Below are 22975 nucleotides of genomic sequence, written 5' to 3'. Positions count from 1 at the left end.
TATAAACTCAGCAATATGTATAAAGAAAAAAGATTGATCTGTCAGAAATCTGTTTGTTTAAAACTGTCCGAAACTGTTCATGGATAAAATTTTGCATAAATATTCAAAAGTAGCAAAGCTTATGTCAGAAATATCATATGAGATGTAAATGGCCATACAATATTTTCGTCTATGAACAATTCGTAGGATATAGTCTTGAACAGATAGAATAGATGCACGTAAATATTTCTGTTATGTTAACCGTAATATCGTGTATTTATTTGTTTTTGTGGTTCAATTTTCATAATATTCAAAGTGCGGAATCCTAGCAAGTATAAAATATGTTTTTGATATATTTTTCCTTTATTCAGATTAAGTCAGTAAGCTAGAGTTTTCTGTATAAATTGCATTATATTCCGAGATGTCGCCCATTTACGCACTTGTTACTATATTGACATCAGCGATACAAAACGTTACAAGCAAAGATTCTGGCGAAACGTCAAGAAAAACGCCGTACTATAAAACATTAAATAAAAATACCAAATTGCAGTTGCAAGATAATCGATTTTGAAAAGCCGTTACTACATTTCAATATACAATATATTATAGATAAGTTAAACATGGTCTTATGTTTCATCTCGCAATTATTTTGTAATAATATTTCTTATTTAATAAAATAATTGTATTTACTTTCTTTGCGTAATAAGAAGTAATTCGGTTCTAGACCTTTATATAATTATTTTGGCGCCTTTTTCTAATTATAAAGAAAACACCAAAGCGAGATCTACAGTTATATTTAGATATTATTTATTACAATGTTTTTGTACGGAAGTTTATTTTTTTCTTGTTCTGATTCATATTATTTATATTTGTAGATTGTGTGATTCCAGAATTGTGTTGCTAATTTGGACTTTGAAATAATTTAATACAATTTGGACTAATGTATTGAATATGAATGAAACATTTTGTTGAAAAAAGTTTATTAAAACTGCTTTGGTGCATCTCCCAATTCACATAAGTCTTTAGTTGTCTTTGAAGTAATCAGAAAAGTTTTATGTTCGGATGAGCAAGCGAATTTCGCAAATTTTTGGTTCTTCCCTCGCCGGGATTCGAACCCATGCTACTGTGATATCGTGACACCAAATCGCCTGCACTGCAGCCGTCCCGCTAGACCACACGACCACCTGGGCTCTCAAAAAAAGAGCTTTCGCTGGCCGTGTGTTACCTTTCCTCGTCAGTTTTAATCTAGCGGCGTACTACAGTACATGATATATAAGGCATGAAGATGTTATTGTTACAGATATATATATATATATATATATATATATATATATATATATATATATATATATATATATATATATATATATACATACATTGATAGAAAAATAGCAATAAATCTAAATATCATAGAATTTCAGTTTCGTTTTTCTTATTTCAGTCAAGAGTAAATATGAACAAGATCAAACTGTTAATAGGATTTGTTGCACTAATGTTGCTATTCCATCTATGCACAGCCGGTTGGCGGGTTAGGATTAGAATTAAGATTCGATGGAGGAGAAGAAGAGGACGTCGTACGATCGAGGTATATAATATAAACATTAATATTATATTAATATATCTACATGTATACTAATTTTTCATTTTGTTTTTCACCATCATCATCATCATTACCATCATCATCATTACCATCATCATCATCATTACCATCATCATCATTACCATCATCATTATCATTACCATCATTATCATTACCATCATCATCATCATCACCATCATCATCATCATCATCAATCATCATCATCATCATCATCATCATCATCATCATCATCGTCATCATCATCATCATCATCATCATCATCATCATCATCATCATCATCATCATCATCATCATCATCATCATCATCATCATCATCATCATCATCATCATCATCATCATCATCATCATCCGAGTATTAATGAACTATAAATGTTCAATTATCTTCCAATAAGATTATTGTTTGGATTGTGACAAGCCCAGATTAAACTTTTTTTGAAACGGCATGAATTGTTCAACTTTTGTTTTCCTACTTCCAATGTTATATCGTTAGGCTTTGAAACATGAACAATACATGAAAAAAATGGGAGGTAATTGCCCTTCTGATATTCTGACATAAATCTGATTTGTGTCTTTTTTTCACTTTAAGACTAAGGAAAAACCATACTCCTTTGATGTTCCGTGTAATCTTATTGACTACGACTTGGACAACAACGATATGATAGGTATAGAAGAGTTTGCCGAGGCACTCAATCAACACGTAGAAAATACTGGTGTAAGAGAGTTGTTTGTTGTTATCGATGAAAACGGTGAGTTATAGTTACAAGTATATGAATATTTTACTGATGGGTTTTTAATTGTTTGCTTACCTCCCACCCGTTTAAAGGAATGTTCTCGTAAGGCGTCCACACATATTGTCATATAATATAATACAATGTTCAAAAGAACAAAATAAATTCATAGATACATTGCAAAATTTACCATAGTTTGATGACAAAGCAAGATTAGCAACTGAAAGACTTTAAAACGGGTTTGTCTATATTCTTTCACGTCTGGTTAATTTGTTTAGCTTGTATTATCGAAGACAATTATTTTGATTCATAGTTTAAAGATATGCATTTTTACATCGCAGATTATCAGTCTCCGATGATGGATTTGTAGTGTGTAATACAAGTTTGAAATAATTGGAATAGTTTCCGAATTAATATCCCTATTACTATCTTTTCCCCCACAATTTATTGTAAGTAATTTAAGACATTTTTTTCATAAAAAATAGGAGATGGAGTTCTCAATGATAAAGAGCTGAATGCTGCTAAACAGTGCTGGTAGGTAATTTTATTACTGTTTTAGATTTATACTGTGACGTCTTATATAAAGAACTGCATAAAGTAAAGGCATAATTCGGGTGTTGTTTTTTTTTTTTGTTTTTTTTTTTTTACTGCTTTAATGAGCTCTTTAAAAGTGTTAAATAAGCTATGAAGGGTAACAAACTTTGTGATAGTATTATTATATGTGATATTTAATGTTGAAACTTTAGAGTTAACTGCTACTCGTATTTAAAAAAATAGACATATATTGCTATAATACCAAACTGGCTAATGGCATAAAATCATATATAGATACACCTTAAGTAGTATTTTTTATATTTGATCAACAGAAAAATTATGAAACTGTATTTTTTTATTGTAAGCGTTGGTTTACCTTGTGAAATCTGGTTTATGCCGTATGTTTGTATAACCAAATAATTTGTGTTGTTGTATGTAAATAAGAAATGTACCTATTTATTAGAACAAAAATTGTTTGTGAGACTACAACATCTGTTTTCATTTCAGATAAATACATCTGATGCAGACCAGGACACTCACAGATTTCTGGCTACTTTTTTTTCGTTAACAATTTAAATTCAAATAAAGCATAACAAATGTTTGTATTGTTGAATGTTTAAGTGCAATATGAATTAAGGAAATGATAGAAATGTCTATTATTGATCACGTATTTATATTGATGAGATGTTTTATAATTGTCAATGAGAAAACTATAGATCACAGTACGACCTTCAACAATGAACAAAACTCATACCATATAGCTGGCTGTCAAGTTTTTAGACATGAAACAAAACTATAATACTAAAGACATAATTCAACGAAAAACTAACATGATGTTTGCTGTTATAACATAGTCTGTTTCTATGTATGTTTGTGTTTGTTTTTGTAGCAGTTCAGTGTTTCTATTGTTCTGTTGTTTTTATCTTATAGTTGATGTGATTCCCTTGGTTTTTGTTTTGTAACCCGGATTTGTTTCAATTAAAACGATCTGCGACTATTTAATAACGGTATACTATTGTTTCCTTTATATATGTACATTACTAAAAAAGCGAATTTTGTATAGTCATTTTGAAAGCATACGTTCGTTGTTCAGTCAAGAACGATAAGTATTTGTTCTGTAAAGATTATGTTTTCCATAACAGTAAAATTGAGAATGGAAATTGAGAATATGTCAAAGAAACAACAACCAGAATAAAGAGCAGAAAACAGCCCAAGGCCACCAAAGCGTACAACATTAAACTCAAATGTAACCAGAGCCCACACAATTTCATTATTTATAAAATAAAATATAACATAAACAAAACGACTTATTTAAATGAAAGAGTTATTTGATAACAAACCAATACTTTGTTGATAAAAAAGATGACTATACCAGAAAGTGTACAATAAAGAAGCATTCACGTAAAATAACATGAATAGGAAAAAGCACAAGAAAAGATAACTGACATACTCACAAAGACTCGAAAAAAAGGTCAAATATATATTAGAAACATATTGGGTGTATGAGATTGCGTATTGCGTCAATAGTTGGTCGTTTTTATTTTGTGTATCGCTGATTTGTTTCCTCTATTATTTGTGTTTTGCATCTTTCTTTCGGGCGTTGGATTGTCTACATTTGATTTCAATTATATTTCTTTATTCTTTATGTGTTAGTCAAGTTATGTAAAACTGTTCTACTATGTTTTAATCCCACATATTTTAAACAATTTTTTTTAAATGACTGAACAATTATTTCTGCATTTCACATTATTGACAAGTCGGAAGCCTATACATTTAAAAATTGTTCTGATAAACAGGTTAGCTTGCCAACCGTCTAAATGTAAATATCTCAACTATTCGACAGGTCAGCAAGTTGGAAAGTAGACAAGTTAGAATGACACAACTCCCCGTCTAAGTCACAATTTGTAAAAGTAAACAATTACAGGTCAACGTACGGCCTTCAACACGGACACTTGGCTCATATCGAACAGCAAGCTATAAATAGCCCCAAAAAATACTAGTGTTAAACTATTTAAACAGGAAAACCTACGGTCTTAGTTATAAAAAGAAACGACAAACGAGAAAAACACTGTTGAACCAAACAAACAAACGACAGCCACTATACATCATGTTCCATGTTTTTATAATTTTTTTGGCAACCATAAGCCTAACCCTTATGGTAATATTAACCCTTAAGGCTATACTGTTTACCAAATAAAGCAAATATGCTAATTTACATTTAACTAGAATTCTATGCTATTAGTTATTGAATTTTTGCGATTGGTACCCAGGTACACTGTATGACCTTGCAGACCCATGGGTACTTATAATAATGTTTAAAAGGCTTAAACTCAGAAACGCAATAAATCACTTGTATATATGTAAGCGGCTATAAGTGACTGAAATCAGTCGTTTTTAAATCTTAGAAAAAGACTTGTGTGACAGTGATGACTGATTGGTGGCCCTCTGTTTTTTACTCATTAGTAGGGCTGTTGTCTCTTTGACATTTCCATTTCCATTCTCAATTTTAACTAGTAAGTACGTTGCTTAAATATTGTTACATGTAGGCGTTACTCTTAAATCCGGGGGAAATATGGCCAGGCCTAAAATGAAATTCAGAGTAACTAAAACGACATTTATTCAAAGTTAAAATACATTTGGTAATAATAAGATAATTAGAAAAAATAGAATGCGGAGCTGTGGGATATACTATAGTACCGATCATAAACTATATTTTACACTTCTTTCGACTCTTTCATATATTTTCATTTTCGTGGCTATTAATTTTCGTGATTTGAGGAAAATCTGCATTTTCGTGAATATTTGATTTTATGATTTTGCGAATTTGTGCATATCGAAAAATTTTAATTCGTTGAACGTTTAAAATCGTGATTCACCAGTACCCACAAAACCCACAAACTTTGGTATCCAACGAATGATTATGAATCCCAAGTATGCGTTTTAATACAGATTTCATGTAGCAGGAAAGATCAACATCAAAATCGGTTTTTCGATAAATCAAATTATTAACAAACTTATCATTATGCAATGCTATGTAGTATCTTATCCTGCAATTCATTATAAAACTATTTGAAAGCTTTAACGGATGATTTATACAAAGGACAGAGTTCAATGATCACCGTATTTTGTCCCCAACTTAATTCCAAATAAAGTAATTTACTTTTTTCACTTTTCATATATTTTTTGTTCAGTAACACATGCGTAGTTGGTCGTTTAATGAAACAGAAACTTCATTTTTGATTGCTTAAAATGCTTTGAAGATAAGAAAATATTGCTGTTTGGACTTAATTCCTTCTTGAAAAGGAATCCGACAACGTGTACCACTGACACTGTAAACATTGGTGATTAAGATGGCATACAAACGGGGCATGTCACCTTAGAAAAGAAGTTATTGGCTTACGTTGGAGGAGGCACTCAAAATAAAATAGTCACTTAAAAAAAATTCTTTCTTCAAAATAGAAATCACCTAACGACTTAAAATATCAGTATTTGGCTGTGACTCAAAGACACCCTCAACTAACTTCCACAGTTGAGTTTTTTTTTATTAAAGATTTTGCCATCATTCCCCTAAGTCGACGTTTTATTTTTTTTGTCAAGGACGTTTGCTGTGCCGATTAACATCAACTTTAACCTGAAAATATAATAGTTTGGGGAAAATAAATTAACAGGAGAAATTTATTAAACATGTAAAATAAACATTTTTGCAATTTTTGTCCCATTCTCAGATTTCTTTTGTAAACAAATAAAACAATTGGCGAAAAATTACATATCGGTGAACATACAACTTTTTAGAATTTAGTAAGCTGCTCAAATCAGAACAACTCGGACCAAAAAGACAAATCGGACCAGGACATCTTTGACAAATTTAAAGACAACTCGGACTAATTTGATACATTCTTCAGACCAGTTATTCGTTTGTTTTTACAAACTTTACTGGCGTTGTCAGTTTATTTTTGATTTATGAGTTTGACTCTCCCTCTTTTATACTTAAGTATGGACCACGTTGAAATAATTTTAACATTTCAAAGTATTCTCCCCAAGAATCTATTAACTCTTAATCAATTAATCTTGGAAATTGTATTTCGTTTAAATATTCTTAACACTGTTATTCTTAGCATTTGTAAGTTTATGGATATATGTGAACTCAATTTTATATTTAATGCGACTCAACCATGAAGCGATGGAAATCTTCATTTTCCTTAGAAATAAAGTAGTAATAATTGAAAAAGAAAATATCATAATGTAAAAATTAAATCATTGTGTACTTCAATCTTCTTTCAATCTATGAACAATTAAGTAGATAAACTCATTAGAAATACCAGAATTAATATTTTGCACGCTAAACGCGTGTTTCGTTTACAAAATACTATTCATCGACGCCCGAATTAACAGGAGTATCAATTGCTACCGAATCTTAATAAAACATACGACACATCATTTATATTAAAGTTCTGTTTTTTTATATAATTCATTAGGATTAAATTATAAGCTTATATTAGAAATAATCGTCAACTCGTATTTATCAAAAATATGTGTTGACCACTGTCTTCATATTTGTATTTTGTTAATAAACCAAATTTTATTAACAAACTGTTCACTAAAAATAACAATTTTGAAATAACAGAGACAACTTTTTTAAGACAAACTTTAAATCTTAATTAAACCTTTTCCATTCTCTTCTGCCGACTTTACTCTGAACAGCAAAGTTATAGTATTTACTTCTATATGTGATAAAATTCAGTTGCAATATTTGTGAGGTAGTTCAACCCTTTTTCAATTTTTCAAACTGGTCTGAGATGTCTGTAAAAGAGATTCCACGTGTGTTCAAGAATAATCTAACTTGTGCTTGTGCGAGTTGTCTTTGTGTTGAGTTGTCACTATCCTGGAATTGAAATGAATGCTTCTCAATTGAATCCGTTGTTTAAAGTTCAAATCCGACATATTTTTATATTTTTTTCCAATATATTTGTTTTTGATGTATCATTGAGAATGACTGATTAGTCTTAGGAACGCGCGTCTGGCGGTTCAAATCATAAGCCTGGTGCCTTTGGTTACTATTTAACATATTTAAACAAGAAATAAGACAGATGTATTTTACGGTACGATAGTAGCCAACAGTTAGGTCGAATATTTTTTTAAGACTTTTACAAAGGATTTTCTCTAAGGTCCGAGTCTCATTTCAATTTTTCCAATTTTTCTATGTTTTACTTTTTCAACGAAAGAGGTTGTAGTCATTTGAAGAAATAATATAATAACGGATCTTTCAATATATGTTGTATGAGAGTATTTCAAAGGTTTACCTCTATAACAAGCATTGTCTTTTAAAATGGTTTTCGTGCCTTTTTTTTTGCTTTAGCGTTGCAGTCGTATCAAGTCACGGCGATTTCGTCCAAAAAATGTGGTTGCATGACAATAACTTGTCGCTAATTAGTGTATTTCAATATTTATTGTTTTTTCTTTTGAAAAAAAAACCACTCTAATTGACCCAAACATGTCTTTGAACATCAACATTTTACATGCTTCTGTAAGCAAAACATTATATCTCCAATTTTGTCTTATTTTAGTTTAGTTGTTAAAACATCTAGTTAGTACAAATGTCTTTTAAATTATTTTTGTTTATTTTCACTGCACTTTGAAAAAAGTTTTCCAATTCCTATGATTTAACTACTTTGTAGTTTTATATCTGTAAGTTAAGAACTTGTCTGATCTTGAATTTATAAAGAGTTCTATATTACTTGGTTAACCCTCTTGCTGCCGACCGTTTTTCAAGGTTGCATTTCATATGCCGGAAAATACGACAGCTCAACGTCTGTGACGTAACATGCCAAACAACGACGTCATTCGATATATGACGTCACGACAAAATGACCACTACATTTGGGACCAATTGGAGAAAAACATAACCCTGTTTATTCTTCCGTATTTTAATTGAAAGAGATACAGCATTGATAAGAAGCTTGCATAAATTTATCCATGGACATATGTGTCCCTCCGGCACTGCCGGTTTGGACATATGTGTCCCTCCGGCAGCAAGAGGTCTAAAATAAAAATGACAGAATTTGTTCATACTTTGCCAAAACGTAGTATCTATTGATATATGTTGAAAAATATAATAAAAATGATGGGTCACCGTGCATTTTCTCAAGCTACAGGACGTGACAAAATAACACATTTTGTATGGATTATACAGGAAAAAAACACCATTTTGTGATTAGAAACTAAACAAAATATAGAATTGTTAAATACTTAAGGAAAAGATAGATCTCAGACAATGCTTTGAGAATATCAAAAGAAAGATAAGGTCACCGTACGTTTTTTCCGGCTAAAATACAAAATAGGAAAATTTCATGTAGAATCCTTCAGAAAATGCACTGTTTTAGAGTTACCTCCCCTTGAAATGCCAATTTTAAAAAAATTCAAAACAACCAAAGCTAATCAACATTTGCAAAAATATTAATATTTGTAAGTTATATTCTTATAAATTGGTTCTTTTAAATGAAAATCACATTAAATATCTGCATTCCTGCATCCCATTTTGCTAACTTGATAGAAAATATGGACCTTTGGTTCTCTGTTTTTTACAATCCAAGATGGAGGAAGACACCCATACCACCTTAAATCCACTTTTTTCTCCATAAGAAAATGCCTGTACCAAGTTAGAAATATGACATTTGTTATCAATTCGTTTAATGTAGTTGAGAATCTGATTTTGCATTTTGCATTTTGACTGGTGACTTTCCGTTTTGAAATCATTTTTGTTCTTAAATATAAAAAAGAAGATGTGGTATGATTGTCAGTGTGACAACTGTCCACAAGAGACCAAAATGACACAGAAATTAACAACTATAGGTACCCTTACGATACGACCTTCAACAATGAGCAAAGCCCATACCGCATAGTCAGCTATTAAAGCATTTTTTCATACTGTACTCAACTAATCTAGTATGTGTAAAAGATCATGATAGCATTGTTAAATTATACTTTTTTGTATATTTCACAGTGAATCTGTAGCTGATTTTGATCTCACGAACACAGAGACACTTATTTAAAGATTAGTTTGAAATTTGAAAAGTGTTTTGTGATCATGTCATCTATTATAACGGCACATGTCCACCATCGTTAACTTTCACAAGACAACATGATTTTGAACATGCACACTAACAACAAGTGAATTTTGTTAATTCATTATTTGTCTAATTGTTCTAAATACGGACGATAACATTTGGTGTTGTTTTCTGTACCTGTGACCAATTAATGGATTTATATCTAGAATGATCCGATGACAAGCAACTATAACAGTTATCCAATTCCCATGAATGTAATATACTATGTTTTACCTTGACATAACTTTAAATACAATCGTTCAACCTAATGAACCACATAAAAGCTTTGTGTTAGTGATAACATTTTTACCACACATTTTGAAAGATCCGAGATTCATTATTTTACATAAAAAACCTGTTTTAACATAAATATATAAAGCTAACAAATGAAAACGTGTCTAAATAATGTTAATTTCTTAATAGTTAGATAAAAGTAATTTGCTAATACAAACAATATTATCATTGTTAGTATTATTTGCCAAAAGAATACATTTTCGAGAAAGTTATGTTGCTTAAACATTATTTTTCTGTGAATGTGTTGTGAAGTGTTTTCCAGCTGTTCTTAGACATTTTGACAATGATGTTGTCGGTTGTTGATTCTGTAACCTCATCATTTTATTCTATTTTTATCCATAAAAGTAATTAGTCATTAAAGACGCATTTTTCCATCTGATTGATATTTTTGAGTGATTTTATTTCATTTTTGAAAATACCAATGAAGCAGTTAAAAAGAATAATCTGTATGAAACATGTGAATGCTACCGTCTTCCAGGTCACCTGAGATCACCTCTAGTTTTTTTGTGGGGTTCGTGCTGCTTAGTCTTTAGTTTTCTATGTTAATTCATGTGTACTTTTGTTTGTCTGTTTGTCTTTTTAATTTTTAGCAATGGCGTTGTCAGTTTATTGTCTCTTAATGAGCTTGACTGTCCCTCTTGTATCTTTCGTCCCTCTTTTAAATTTATAGTCAGTTTTTAAAATTGATCTCATGATTAAACAAATTCAGACACCATACATTTAAAATATTTAGAACGTTGTGACATTCATAAAAACAATAAAGTTTTTGTACTAGATTTTAAACCCGTTTCTGTTATCATTGCGTTAGGTGGATCGATAAAGAAAGTATAAAATGTATCTTGAAATAAATTTGATCAATTTTATTCGTCGGACATACATATACGGTGAGTGTTGCTGCATCATGAGTTTTAACATATTTTCCTTACAAGTCTAAATTATTTTTAGTATTTACGAATTGTTGTTTATGTAATAAATTATAGACTGTGCTAATTTGATGTTCAAAAACAGGTGAACAATAACTGTTATATGATGAATTTACGAAAATACGTTAATAAATAGGACTAAAGCATATAGACCAAATGAAATACAAATGCGTGAAAATATGTCATGGGTTTTAAAATTTTCAGTAGAGATCAGTTGACAAAGAGTATAAAGAATCATTAACATTAAAGAATTCAGAAACGAAAGGCCCCCAATATATACCATTAATCTTGATCGAAAAATTTTCCACTCACTGTAGTGAAAACTTACAGATGATTTTATTTAGATTAGCATTATGAACAAGGTATTAAATAAAACTGGAAATAAACATCATCTTTAGAAAATCTGCATTGCTTCTTACAGCTTAATTACATTATTTTAGTGAAATCATTTTTTAATTTAATGTAACTGTCATTTTTTCCTTCATAGTTGATTTTTTCATATTCAATCTCTTTATTGCGATTAAAAGACATATTGTGCATTATAACTTACTTTAAAAAACATATTTCAAACAATTGATATTATGACTAAACATTTGGCAAACTTTTAGGAATTTTGGTTCTAAATCCTCTTCAACTTCGTACTTTATTTGGCCTTTTTAACTTTTTTGGATTCGAGCGTCACTGATGAGTCTTTTGTAGACGAAACGCGCGTCTGGCGTATACTAAATTTAGTCTTGGTATCTATGATGAGTTTATTTGCATGCTATGGAAACATGAAAAGTTGGAAACTAAGCTTACTACATACATGCAAGGACGAATGCAACTAACGTTAACTTAGTCAAAAGTCTGCTTGAATAATTGAACCATTTGAAATATCTATGTAAAGATAGTTTAGCTCATGCATGCATGGACTAAGTCTGTTGTGTTAGTCAATGCAAGCATAGGCTAAGTTAACGTTAGTTGCCTTTGTCCTGGCATGCATAGAGTAAGCTTAGTTCCAGTTTATTTTCAGTTTTATTTAATACCTTGTTCATCTATGTTGTTCTACGATTTATATGTTGTTTTTTTCTCTGTAATTCATGTTCTTGCTTGTGTTTGTGTTGTATTTCTGTCACGCAGTGTTGTCATTTTAGCGGTTGTTTTACATCGAAATAAAGCGGGAGGTTCAGCTAACCAAGAAACCGGTTTTAACCATCCATTATTTCTTAAAATATCCAGTATCAGGTCAGACACATGGCAAGTGTTATCAAATAATTCGTTTTGTATATATGTTTGTGTTTATTTTTGTTGCACTTCAGGGTTTCTATTGTTCCTTTCTCGTGTTTCGTTTGCTTTTATAGTTAATATGTTTCCCGGTAAACTACTGCTTCCTTTATTTATTCACATATAATATAATGTTGCAGCTCCATATTTCTGGGTTATATATGTTTTTGTTCTGGCGTTCTTTTATTTAAGGTCATTGTTTTCCAAAGCATTTTGTGATTTTTTTAAAATTATACCAAACGAAAATGTTAACATCCGTAAACCTTTTATCCCATCAATTTGAATTACAATGATATGATACGAGAAAAAACAGTTAAGCTTTAAACGGCCACATAAAGGGTTTTTAAGACTTCCATTGCAAAAGGGAATCTAATATATATGTTCCGGACCATATGAGTATTTGGACCATACGCGTATGGTCATGACCATATACGTATACTCATATGGTCCGACCATACGCGTATGGTCCGACCGTACGCGTATGGTCGAACCATATGCACAAGGATAATAGTTACGCTGAACGGTGCCCACTGGTCACCTGAACAGAAACGGTTAAAATTGAGTCTATACGCGACAAAAAATAGTACATGATTTCCGGTTTAAAGTGAAAGTACGTTACTAAGGGGATACATAGTTTATAATTGCTGCTATACAATACGGATATGATCTTAATGCAAAGTTCCGGAATAACCATATTTCAAAGGATACTGTTGAGAGACCATATGAGTATATACTCGTTTGGTTATAAACGGGCCGGACCATATGAGTATTTGGACCATATAGGTATATTTTTCAATAATATGCATGCGAAAACTTTATAAAATAACAATGATTACTACATGCAATTGTATTATTTACAATTCAAATAACATTAAATATTGATGCCAAAGTTAGTTTTCATCGCTAATTGTATTCTTGCATGGATGCGTAAGGTGACATTTACGTCCACACGGTACCATAGCTTTTCTTGGGTCCTGGGTCATTCCGATGTGTCTACGGTGAAAAAGCTCTAGATCTCCAACATCGTAACATGACTGAAGTACATCATATCACCAGACAACTTTAAGAAAATTAACTAGTGTCCTTGCTGGCGACGTCATTAATTTTTTTTAAAACAAAACACGTTTGGAAGTTATCTTCCCAGGTCGACATTTTGCCATTCACTCGTAATAACATATCGGTAAAGAAAAAAATGTTTACTATAGTTTTGACTAGTGATTAAATTTACTGTGTGAAACTGCTTATTTTATTTTGTTAATCTTGTTATTACTAATTTTTAATGAAAAAATAACCTTTGGTAGTGTCTTTTTAATGACGTGACAACTAGAAGGGTTATATAAAGAGGTAAGCATAATTTTACCTCTTAATTACCCCGACCATACGCGTACGGTCCGACCATACGCGTATGGTTGGACCATATGAGTATAAATCCATATGGTCATGACTATACGCGTATGGTCCAAATACTCCTATGGTCCGGAACATATATATATTGCTAGTTGTTTTATCTTTAAGTATGATACACATATACACGTACATTTGTACCTGATTCATTTAATTTAAATATTTATCCCTGAAATACCTGAAATAGAAAAACAATATTACCTTATAGTCAATACTTCGTCACCTTTGTCAACTTTTTTCATGATTTCATATGTGGCACTAACCGTTAACCAATTTACAATTTGGCAGAAAAGTGACAAATGTGTTATATGAATATCATATAGCGAAAACAATTATAGGAAGAGGTTTGGAGCTGTAGTGTAGGTAAGGAAGATTCTTTCGTACAACTGTCATCAAATTTGACAAATTATGCCAGATTAATATGTTTAAATAGAATTTACCTACATTTATGACGTCACAAATAAATTCCTCATGTTCCTATGACACAATTTAACTGTAAGATTTACTAGGATTGCAGGTGAAACCCGTGAGCCAAGCGAAAATATCAGTAGCATAGTTTATGACAAACGAGACAAATTTGGTTTTGAAATTAATAACATCCTCCTCTTAAAACACCACATTAGCAGCAATATAGCAACCTCACCTCAATATTGGATATGCTTTATTCCACTTATTGGGTATTCAAGACTGTACAGCTACTACTTAGACTTTCTGAAACGTCATTAATGTATGGGCAAACGTTGTATATCATTTCAATAACGTGTTATATGTTTTTTTATTTAATTAGTTTTTACCTTGAGCGTTTCGTCAATTTTTTTGCTAGGTATTTATATATCCCACCTTCGTGATATTTGGTTAATGTAAATAAAAAGTTTTTGTTGTCCTTTATTAGTTGATTTTTCTTTGTCTATAGAACATGTTGTTTTTCTTTGTTGAGATTTTACTTTTTTTTTATAGTGATTAAAAGATAAAGATTTTAGCACAATATTGAATGGTCTACCTCAATAAGTAACATTTTTACTTTTTATGTCTGTTTATTTTGCTGACACATTGTTGTCAATATAATAGAATTTTATGCGACTGTAAAAACAGGTTAATCCACTAACGAAAACAACTGTTTTCCTTTCGTTTGAAGTGTTTGAGCTTCTGATTATGCCATTAATGATGGACTTTTTGTTTTTAATTCTCTGCAGAGTTCGGTATATTGTAATTTTACTTTTTATATGCAGTTTTTTTCTCTGATATCTTTCTGCATTGTCTTAGTCCATCATTTCCTTTTTTTGAAAAATGTTTGTGCCTAGTTAAGAATATGTCAGTTTTTTTTTCACTTTTTCTATTGATCAATAGCATTCGATTTTTGTTTTTTTTTTTTTTTTTTGTATAAGTTTTTCACTATTTAAATATGCATGGGAGATCCTTTTTGTGATACTTTTTCACAGTATTTTATTCTAATTTGATATTGTTTGAGTAATTCGTTTGACAAACATTATCAATGGTAAATATGAAGCAAAAACAATCGATTTTCTAAAATACTTGAAATTGAGTGAATATTATGTGGTTTTTACGTCAAACGTTTATTAAATCAATAAGGGAAAAACTTTATTTTTTGAAAATTTTAGTATTAACCATCACTGCATGATTTTATACCCACCATACATTAGATGGAGATGAAATTGGAGGACATGAAGACAATGGTGGAGAAATTAGAATCAGTTCCCCAGCCGGGGTGGGACGGAATCAGCTATCCGTCATTTATTCCATTCAGAGAAAAGGGAGCAGAGAAAACGATACAAGATATTATGGATTTTAAATCAAGAGAATCAGACATCATTTTAGCTACGCATTGTAAATCAGGTAATAATCTGCACCAATAATATAGCATTTAAAAAAACAACACACACAAAACATATAGTTACGTATTGTAAATCAGGTAATGATTTGTTAATATTATAGCATTAAAAAAAACGTCTAGTTACGCATTGTAAATCAGGTAATAATCTGCACAAATATTTAGCATTTAAAAAACAACATACACAAAACATCTAGTTACGCATTGTAAATCAGGTAATAATGTGCACAAATATTATAGCATTTAACATGTTTAGAGGAAAGAATGAATCTATCAATAGTTATAAGATGCAACTTATTGAGTGAAATAATGTGCTCAAGTTGCAGTTTAACACATCAAGCCGTGTCGTATAAAACATAGAAAAGCAAACTGTAAAACAAATGATTAACCTCAACAACACAAAATGTATGCTTCTTTTGAGATATAAATCACCAAGCAGTACTATTTTCTCCATCAAATTAACATGTCGACAAAACATGTTCACTTCAAAATATTGGAAATGCAAAATCTGATTCAAACGACGAAGAGTTCATGCTTCAGCAAAAATCATTTTATAACACGTACAATCAATTGATGACATTAATAGCATATTTCTCAACATGGAACAGTATGAATGCTGGCCATTCAGTTTGGTCGTTTCATTTAGTTTGGTTTTGTTATTCCGCATTTTAAAATATGAAAGAGATGATAGTCGTAATACAAAAAAAAAAAAAACTACAACAATTTTACGAATAGAATTGTTAATATTTTGCGATTTTCATTTGTTTGGAATAAAGTTCCAAAGATTTCTAATTTAATGGTGTTTTCAAGTCTTGCGTTTTTTACTTATAGGTACGCACTGGGTTTACGAAATAATGCAAATGTTACTAAGAAACACTACTGAGTTAGAAAAGGGTGCTAAAAGTAACTCTATGTTGGAAGGTATAGGTGATTTGTCATCTTTAGACAGTACTCCGTCACCAAGAATACTTGACACGCATTGTAGCTTCAAATACTTGCCTAAACAACACATCGAGAAGAAGAACAAAATAGTTCACATTGTACGTAATCCAAAAGACGTATGTGTTTCATTTTATCATCACGCTTCAAAGGATAAATTCACAAATTTCAATGGTTCATGGAATGATTTCTTTGTTTTATGGATGGCTGGCAAACGTAAGTATAACAAAAAAAGGGAGACGGTTTGGTACCATTTGAACTTTTGATCCCGCTGCATTTGTTTGCACCTATCCTTAGTCAGGAATCTGATGTATAGGGGTTGTACCTGTTTATGTGGCTCATAAGTGTTTTTCGTTTTTACAGATATTAGAACGTTTGTTTTCCCATTTGAATGGGTTAACAAATATTCAGGGCCTAGGCAGCTGTTCGCTGTGAGCCAAGGCTCTATGTTGAAGGCTTCGTACCTTGACCTATAATGGTTTGCTTTCATAAATTGCTACTTGGATGTAAAGTTATCTCATTGGTACTCATATAACATCTTCCTATATCTGATAATGTGCATTTTTTTTAAGAAGCAAGGTATTTGTGTTTGCCATAGGCATATGTTTTTCGTGGCTGAAAATCTTTTTTGACGTCTGTTATGATTTATTTGCATGTTTGTTATAATTTTAAAGTCGGTTGTGTTTGAATGTTAGTTAATTTAATTTTTAATTTAAGGTGGTACCTAACACTACAGGGAGATAACTCTGTAAAGTCAGCTAAATGTTTTAATAACGTTGTGTTGTAAAGGAAATATTAAGCTTCTCAGTGATCGAATTTGGTGTTTGTCAAACTGCTATATAACCAGTTTAATTTTTCTGATAAAATGGTTGGTTCAAAATTTTTGAAATTTTTATATTTTTGTTAAAGGGTCAAAGTAAATACTTTGTCAAAATTTTATAAAAATTTAAAGAGCCAAATTAATTTTAGTGAAAGTGTTGGGTACCACCTTAAACATATTTATTTATAGTGGATTGGGAAACAATTTTTGCAACTTATATTAATCCCTTTCCACTTTGCAGGTGCGAGTGCTGCCCTGTAGCGGCATTAGCCTACTCTTTTTCGACATCTACAAAGGTGTCTGTAACGTGCAAGAGATATGGCTGTCTCTTGACACGGGTCAGCCATTTATCGTTCCCTTCCGACGGACTATCATCGTTTCCTAAAGACCATACTCGCAGATGGTGTCAAGGTGGAGCCGAAAATTGAGTTCCTGAAATTTTCATCCCAAACGGGAATCGAACCAGGAACCTTTGTGTTAGTAGTCCGATGCACTAACCAGAATGTTAGTTATAGATGCATATACAGTTTTTGGCTTCTGGATTCAAGTTTCACGTTTGCAATTAATCACCCAACATTGTCAATGACCAAAAGCAACAAACTTACATTTTAAAGGTTTATAAATCTAAATAAATAGATTTAATCCATAATTTTTTAAATTTAAAAAATGTCTGCACTAAGTCAGGAATATGACAGTTGTTGTCCATTCGTGTTTGATGTGTTTTCCCATTTGATTTTGCCATGTGATTAGGGAATTTCCGATTATGTGTTTTTCCATTTGATTTTGCCATGTGATTATGGACTTTCCGATTTGATTTTTCTCTGAGTTCAGATAAAAATCCTTTCATAATATCCAAAGGTTTGATGCAGATACAAATCCATTTATTTTTTAGCGTGTGCTTAATTGAAGTTTAAATTAATATTACAAAATAAATGTTTTATTTTTCATGTTTTATTACTGACAGTGGTATATGGTGCATGGTACGATTATGAGTTGGAAATGGAACAAGCAGAGAAGGATTTTTCAGGAATGCTTTATACCTGTTACTATGAAGATATGAAACAGGTAATACATTATAGCTGTACGACAAATGTTTACTTTGATTTCTGTCAAAACTATACAATAAATAAGTTTGAATAAATATCAACGTTCAACCTGACAATTTGGTAATCGTCGGTAGATTACATTGATGATTTATTAGTGGTCCTGCCATTTATTTTATTCATATATTTTATTTATTTATTCATGGGGGGGGGGGGGTCAAATGACATCACTAGTAGGATTAAATGTTAAGTGGTGAGTAAAGTTAAATAATTAAGAGTGTTGACAATGAAGATTTATTTAATCTGTATTAGATAAAATCACTCAGGCGCATGTAGGACCTTCGACGTTTTCGGGATGTTGCCACGATATTTTTTTAAACATAACCTTAATGAGAATTAATGAATGCTTAACAAACAGTGGTTACTCTTAAATACATAGACCCCTACAAAAGTAAAAAAGTAAACATATCGAATAACACATATATTTGGGAAAAAAATATCGATAATTTATTAAAATGAATATAACAAGAAAACTCAGTACTAGAACACTTTTAAATGAAGATTTACTTGAATTATTGCAGGAACCTGTAAAAGAAATAAAGAAACTTGCAGACTTTCTTGGTGTAGAGTGTTCAGCGACACATATTGAAGAGGTAGCTAAGGCAACGTCATTTAAAAATATGCAAGAAAAAAAGTTTGACATCACTCAAGTTTTTGATGGCAAAGGGTTTATTTATAGAAAAGGTTAGTGATATATTCGTTAAAATACCGTTTATTTTTTGTTGTTTTGTACATTTTGCCTTTTCCGTTAAAAACTTTAGTTTCCATTTAAACTTTAATATCGTTTCAATAAATCGTGTTAAGATTCCTTATCAACTGAATATAAACAAGTTTGTTTATTGAAAGGATTTTAAAAGTCATTGATAATGGTAAATATGCACAACATGTAGGAGTTTTTAAGAAATTCATTTAATGAGATGAATTACAATTATGAAGGATAAAGAGGAAGTTGTTCAACGGCAATAATAAAAAATATTATGCATAACGTGGGTTCTGATTGGTGTTTAACGCTTAGTTAGAGATATTATATCCATAACTGTACAAAACGTTTTGATGTGACATAACTAGTGTTTCACATGTGGATCGGATTGAGAAATTGTGTCACATTTTAAACATATAACTGTATGACCATAAATTCAGGGCAAAAAACACCTGATTCAAATACATGCTTTCCAATCAAGAAATTTTATTTTGATTCCGAGTGGAATCATCTTGAACTTACTCCCAAATGAAGGGTGTAATGTGACGAAGCAGCAAATGCCATTTGTTTTGAAGCCTATTAAATGTTTGAAGCAGTCGGGAATCTATCATATGGCCTCTCACATTCCGCTCACGCTACTAGGGCATACCAGCGATGGATAAAAAATAATGCATCTAAATCTATACACATAGTATAAAACAATAGACAAAACACCACCACAGTTTGATTTGTCATGTATCTAGTGTTCTTGCCAAGCACAACAACTGACTTGTATACTGATTTTACTTCATTCACATCGGGAAAATGTTCAAATAAAAAAAATCAATCACCTTTTTTAACATTCTTGTAAGGTCCTAATGCCTGAAAATGTAATTACAAAAAGTAATACTGTCGACGGTTTTATATTCAAACATGGACCAAGAGTAGATTCAAACAACTGGCTCATTGGGAATCAATGCATTGTATGGTGGCGATTATTCAATTATTTCAAATGATTTTAAAAAGATATGTCACTGCGAAATTACTGAATGTATGATTCGTTCCTACATCCTAATTATATAACAGAGTCATTTAGAGTAAGGAAAACAAAACATACAATATATAATACTGCTACAAAAATGTTTCTGGTACTGCTGAAATCATGGCATCCTACACTTATTGAAAATCTGTCGCTGTACAAGTATATTTCTATCTGCGAGGTCCTAAATAGTGCTGAAGGCACAACCTTGAACGATGACCAAGTTAGATATGCAAATTTTTTATATAAAACATGTAAAAAGAGATGAAAGATACCAGAGGAACAGTCAACTCATAAATAAAAAAAAAATGACAACGTCTGGCTAAAAATGAAAGAAGACTTACACACTCAATAAAAGAGGGACCAAAGATACCAAAAGGACAGTCAAACTTATAAATCGAAAATAAACTGATAATGCCATGGCCAAAAATGAAAAAGACAAGTAGACAACAATACCAAACGTAACATAGTAAACTAAATAATAAGCAACACGAACCCCACCAAAAACTAGGGGTGATCTTATGTGCTCCGGAAGGGTCAGCAGATCCTGCTACACATGTGGCACCCGTCGTGTTGCTTATGTTATAACACATTCGGTAAATAGTCTAATTCGGTAGGTCACATTCATGAAAGGGAAGGGGATTGTAGTTACGACGTAAGGAAAATTTCCGATATCATCTTTGAAACGGTTATTCCATAACGGTCAACCAACTCGTGATAGCGTCCGTAAAATTTACGAAGGGATGATTTCAACTCTACCATTTGGAACTCTTGGTTTAATAGCTTCCTTGTGAGCCGCAACCTTCTATCAAGATTATCATGATAGGAAATGCAAGCATAGGAATAGCGTATCAATTGCGAGATTTAAGTTATAAAAGATAAAATATATTATAACTTCTCGAATCTTGAGATATAAAGCATAAGTAAACCAATCTTTATAGATACTAGTTTCAAAGTCTACCTTTTTTCAAATATTGTGTTGCTGCAGTTGAAATTAGAACATGTATCAGTTCTAACGCAACAGTTAACAAAAAGTTATATTTTTTACTGCAATTTCAGGAGAAATAGGAGACTGGAAAAATTATTTCACAGTTGCACAGAATGAACAGTTTGATATTCAGTTCAACGAGAAAATGAAAGACAGTAATCTGAAGTTGACCTTTGCATAGCTGAATCTTATGGAGGTGGTTCATTTCAGGCTTTAATCGACTTTATAAAATTGTATACTCGTGCTTTAGAAGGCATTGACGTATTGAAAAAATATTGTATTAAAATGTCCGGCATGTATTCGAGTATGGAAACATTTCACAAAAATAATATAAGTTGTTGTCAAACGGTGTTGGTTCATTCTCTTCATATTATTAGTACCCTATTTGTTTATATCCATATACATGTTCAAATAAACTCATCATATATCATGTATATACTATTCCAGGATTTAATTTTTGAATCTAAAGCTAAAAAGGCAAAATAATTTACATAAACAAAATGCAAAAATATCATGTCTTAACATGTAAATTTAACAATAAACGACATTGTTCATTCACATGGTTTAATGTCTTGGAATCAATGCACTCAGATGTATATAATGTCTTTTGCTCAACTTATTTTTAAGGTATTTATCAAAATACATAGTCCAGATTAGTACTGCAATAAGCTTCCTGCTTTTAGTTATTAATTATAATTTAATTTCACCGCATTCGTTATTTTTAACTATTGTCATGTGGTATTGTTCTTTTCTGCGATACATTCTTTTAATGCATATAACGATATGAAAAGAACAAACAAACCGATCAATCCATCTTAATATTGTTGATATATTTACGTCTGATTGCCTGTTTTGTATACATGATTATTGTTTTCGATCGTCATAGAATTTTGCTGTTTATTTTTTATTATAAAATATTTCTCGTCTTTAATCATTTTGATATTACATCACGGGGATAACAAGTTAAGTAGATTTGATCTCTCTAAACAATTGACTGATATGCACATAATATATGATCAGTCAAAATGAGAAAACAATATCAGGATTGAGTGATCGTTTGTTTATTTGTGGATTTTATATTGTTGTGTTCAATATAAAAATCTTGCTTGATAGAGGTCAATAACTTCAGACAATTTTGAATGTTTCGAATAAAAAATTAAACAGAGACAAAAGATACTCAAAGAGACATTCAAACGTCACGAGAAAAGAAAATCGACTCAAAGACAAAACAACAGTTCACAAAACACATCATAGAAATATAAATTTTTGGGAATGCGAACCCCACCGAATTGGAGTTGATCTCATTAGCTCCGTACGAGTACGCAGATCTTGTTCCACATGTAGCACTCGTCTAATTACAGCTTTAACCTTTATCACTTTGTCAATCGAGAACCTTCTAAAGTTAGCTATACGGAATCTTTTTTGGTTAATTTAGTTGTTAAAGGACGTCGGTGACCTACATTTGTAATCATCCCTACCTTTTCGCATATGGGGGATAGTTGTCCCAGTGGAAATCATATTTCAATTGTGAATACTATCCGTCTTTTAACAGTGGTACTTACTTTTTTGTATAATTCGAATTCAAGAAATCCTACTGAAAATTAAAAAAAAACTTAAAACCTACTTAAAAAAATGAACCTATTAAAGAACTAGTGTGATCGAAAATAATTGAAAATACTTATACCTGTCACATATGTTATAACGATAATATCGGTACGTGAAGAAAAACA

The 22975-nt window shown here is 31.2% G+C and overlaps 1 protein-coding gene and 1 long non-coding RNA gene across 2 annotated transcripts; both read left to right on the top strand.

Annotated features, from left to right (window-relative positions):
* The first annotated feature begins 1413 nt into the window (after positions 1 to 1413).
* On the top strand, positions 1414 to 3442 carry LOC143081761 (uncharacterized). The gene is made up of 4 exons (XR_012980072.1): positions 1414 to 1564; positions 2166 to 2325; positions 2793 to 2841; positions 3349 to 3442. It is a non-coding gene; the product is annotated as an uncharacterized LOC143081761 (long non-coding RNA).
* Positions 3443 to 11021: 7579 nt separating this feature from the next.
* On the top strand, positions 11022 to 21679 carry LOC143081760 (sulfotransferase 1C4-like). Its single transcript, XM_076257476.1, has 6 exons — positions 11022 to 11122; positions 15448 to 15682; positions 16509 to 16832; positions 18401 to 18501; positions 19061 to 19223; positions 21317 to 21679. The coding sequence occupies exons 2-6, from the start codon at positions 15490 to 15492 to the stop codon at positions 21424 to 21426; spliced, it is 891 nt and encodes a 296-aa protein (XP_076113591.1). The 5' UTR covers positions 11022 to 11122; positions 15448 to 15489; the 3' UTR covers positions 21427 to 21679.
* The last annotated feature ends 1296 nt before the right edge of the window (positions 21680 to 22975 follow it).

The sequence above is a fragment of the Mytilus galloprovincialis genome, chromosome 7 (assembly GCF_965363235.1).
Source record: "Mytilus galloprovincialis chromosome 7, xbMytGall1.hap1.1, whole genome shotgun sequence".
In the NCBI taxonomy this organism is placed as follows: Eukaryota; Metazoa; Mollusca; class Bivalvia; order Mytilida; family Mytilidae; genus Mytilus; species Mytilus galloprovincialis.
Note: the sequence above shows the minus strand (reverse complement) of the source record. Positions and strands in the feature narration are given on the sequence as shown.

What these genes read in the sequence shown, in the direction of transcription:
- LOC143081760 (XM_076257476.1), top strand. Translation starts at nt 15,490, where the DNA reads ATGGAGATGAAATTGGAGGACATGAAGACAATGGTGGAGAAATTAGAA. An exon ending in TTTATGGATGGCTGGCAAAC is followed by an intron (nt 16,833 to 18,400) that starts GTAAGTATAACA and finishes TATTACTGACAG; the next exon opens with TGGTATATGGTGCATGGTAC. An exon ending in AGGGTTTATTTATAGAAAAG is followed by an intron (nt 19,224 to 21,316) that starts GTTAGTGATATA and finishes CTGCAATTTCAG; the next exon opens with GAGAAATAGGAGACTGGAAA.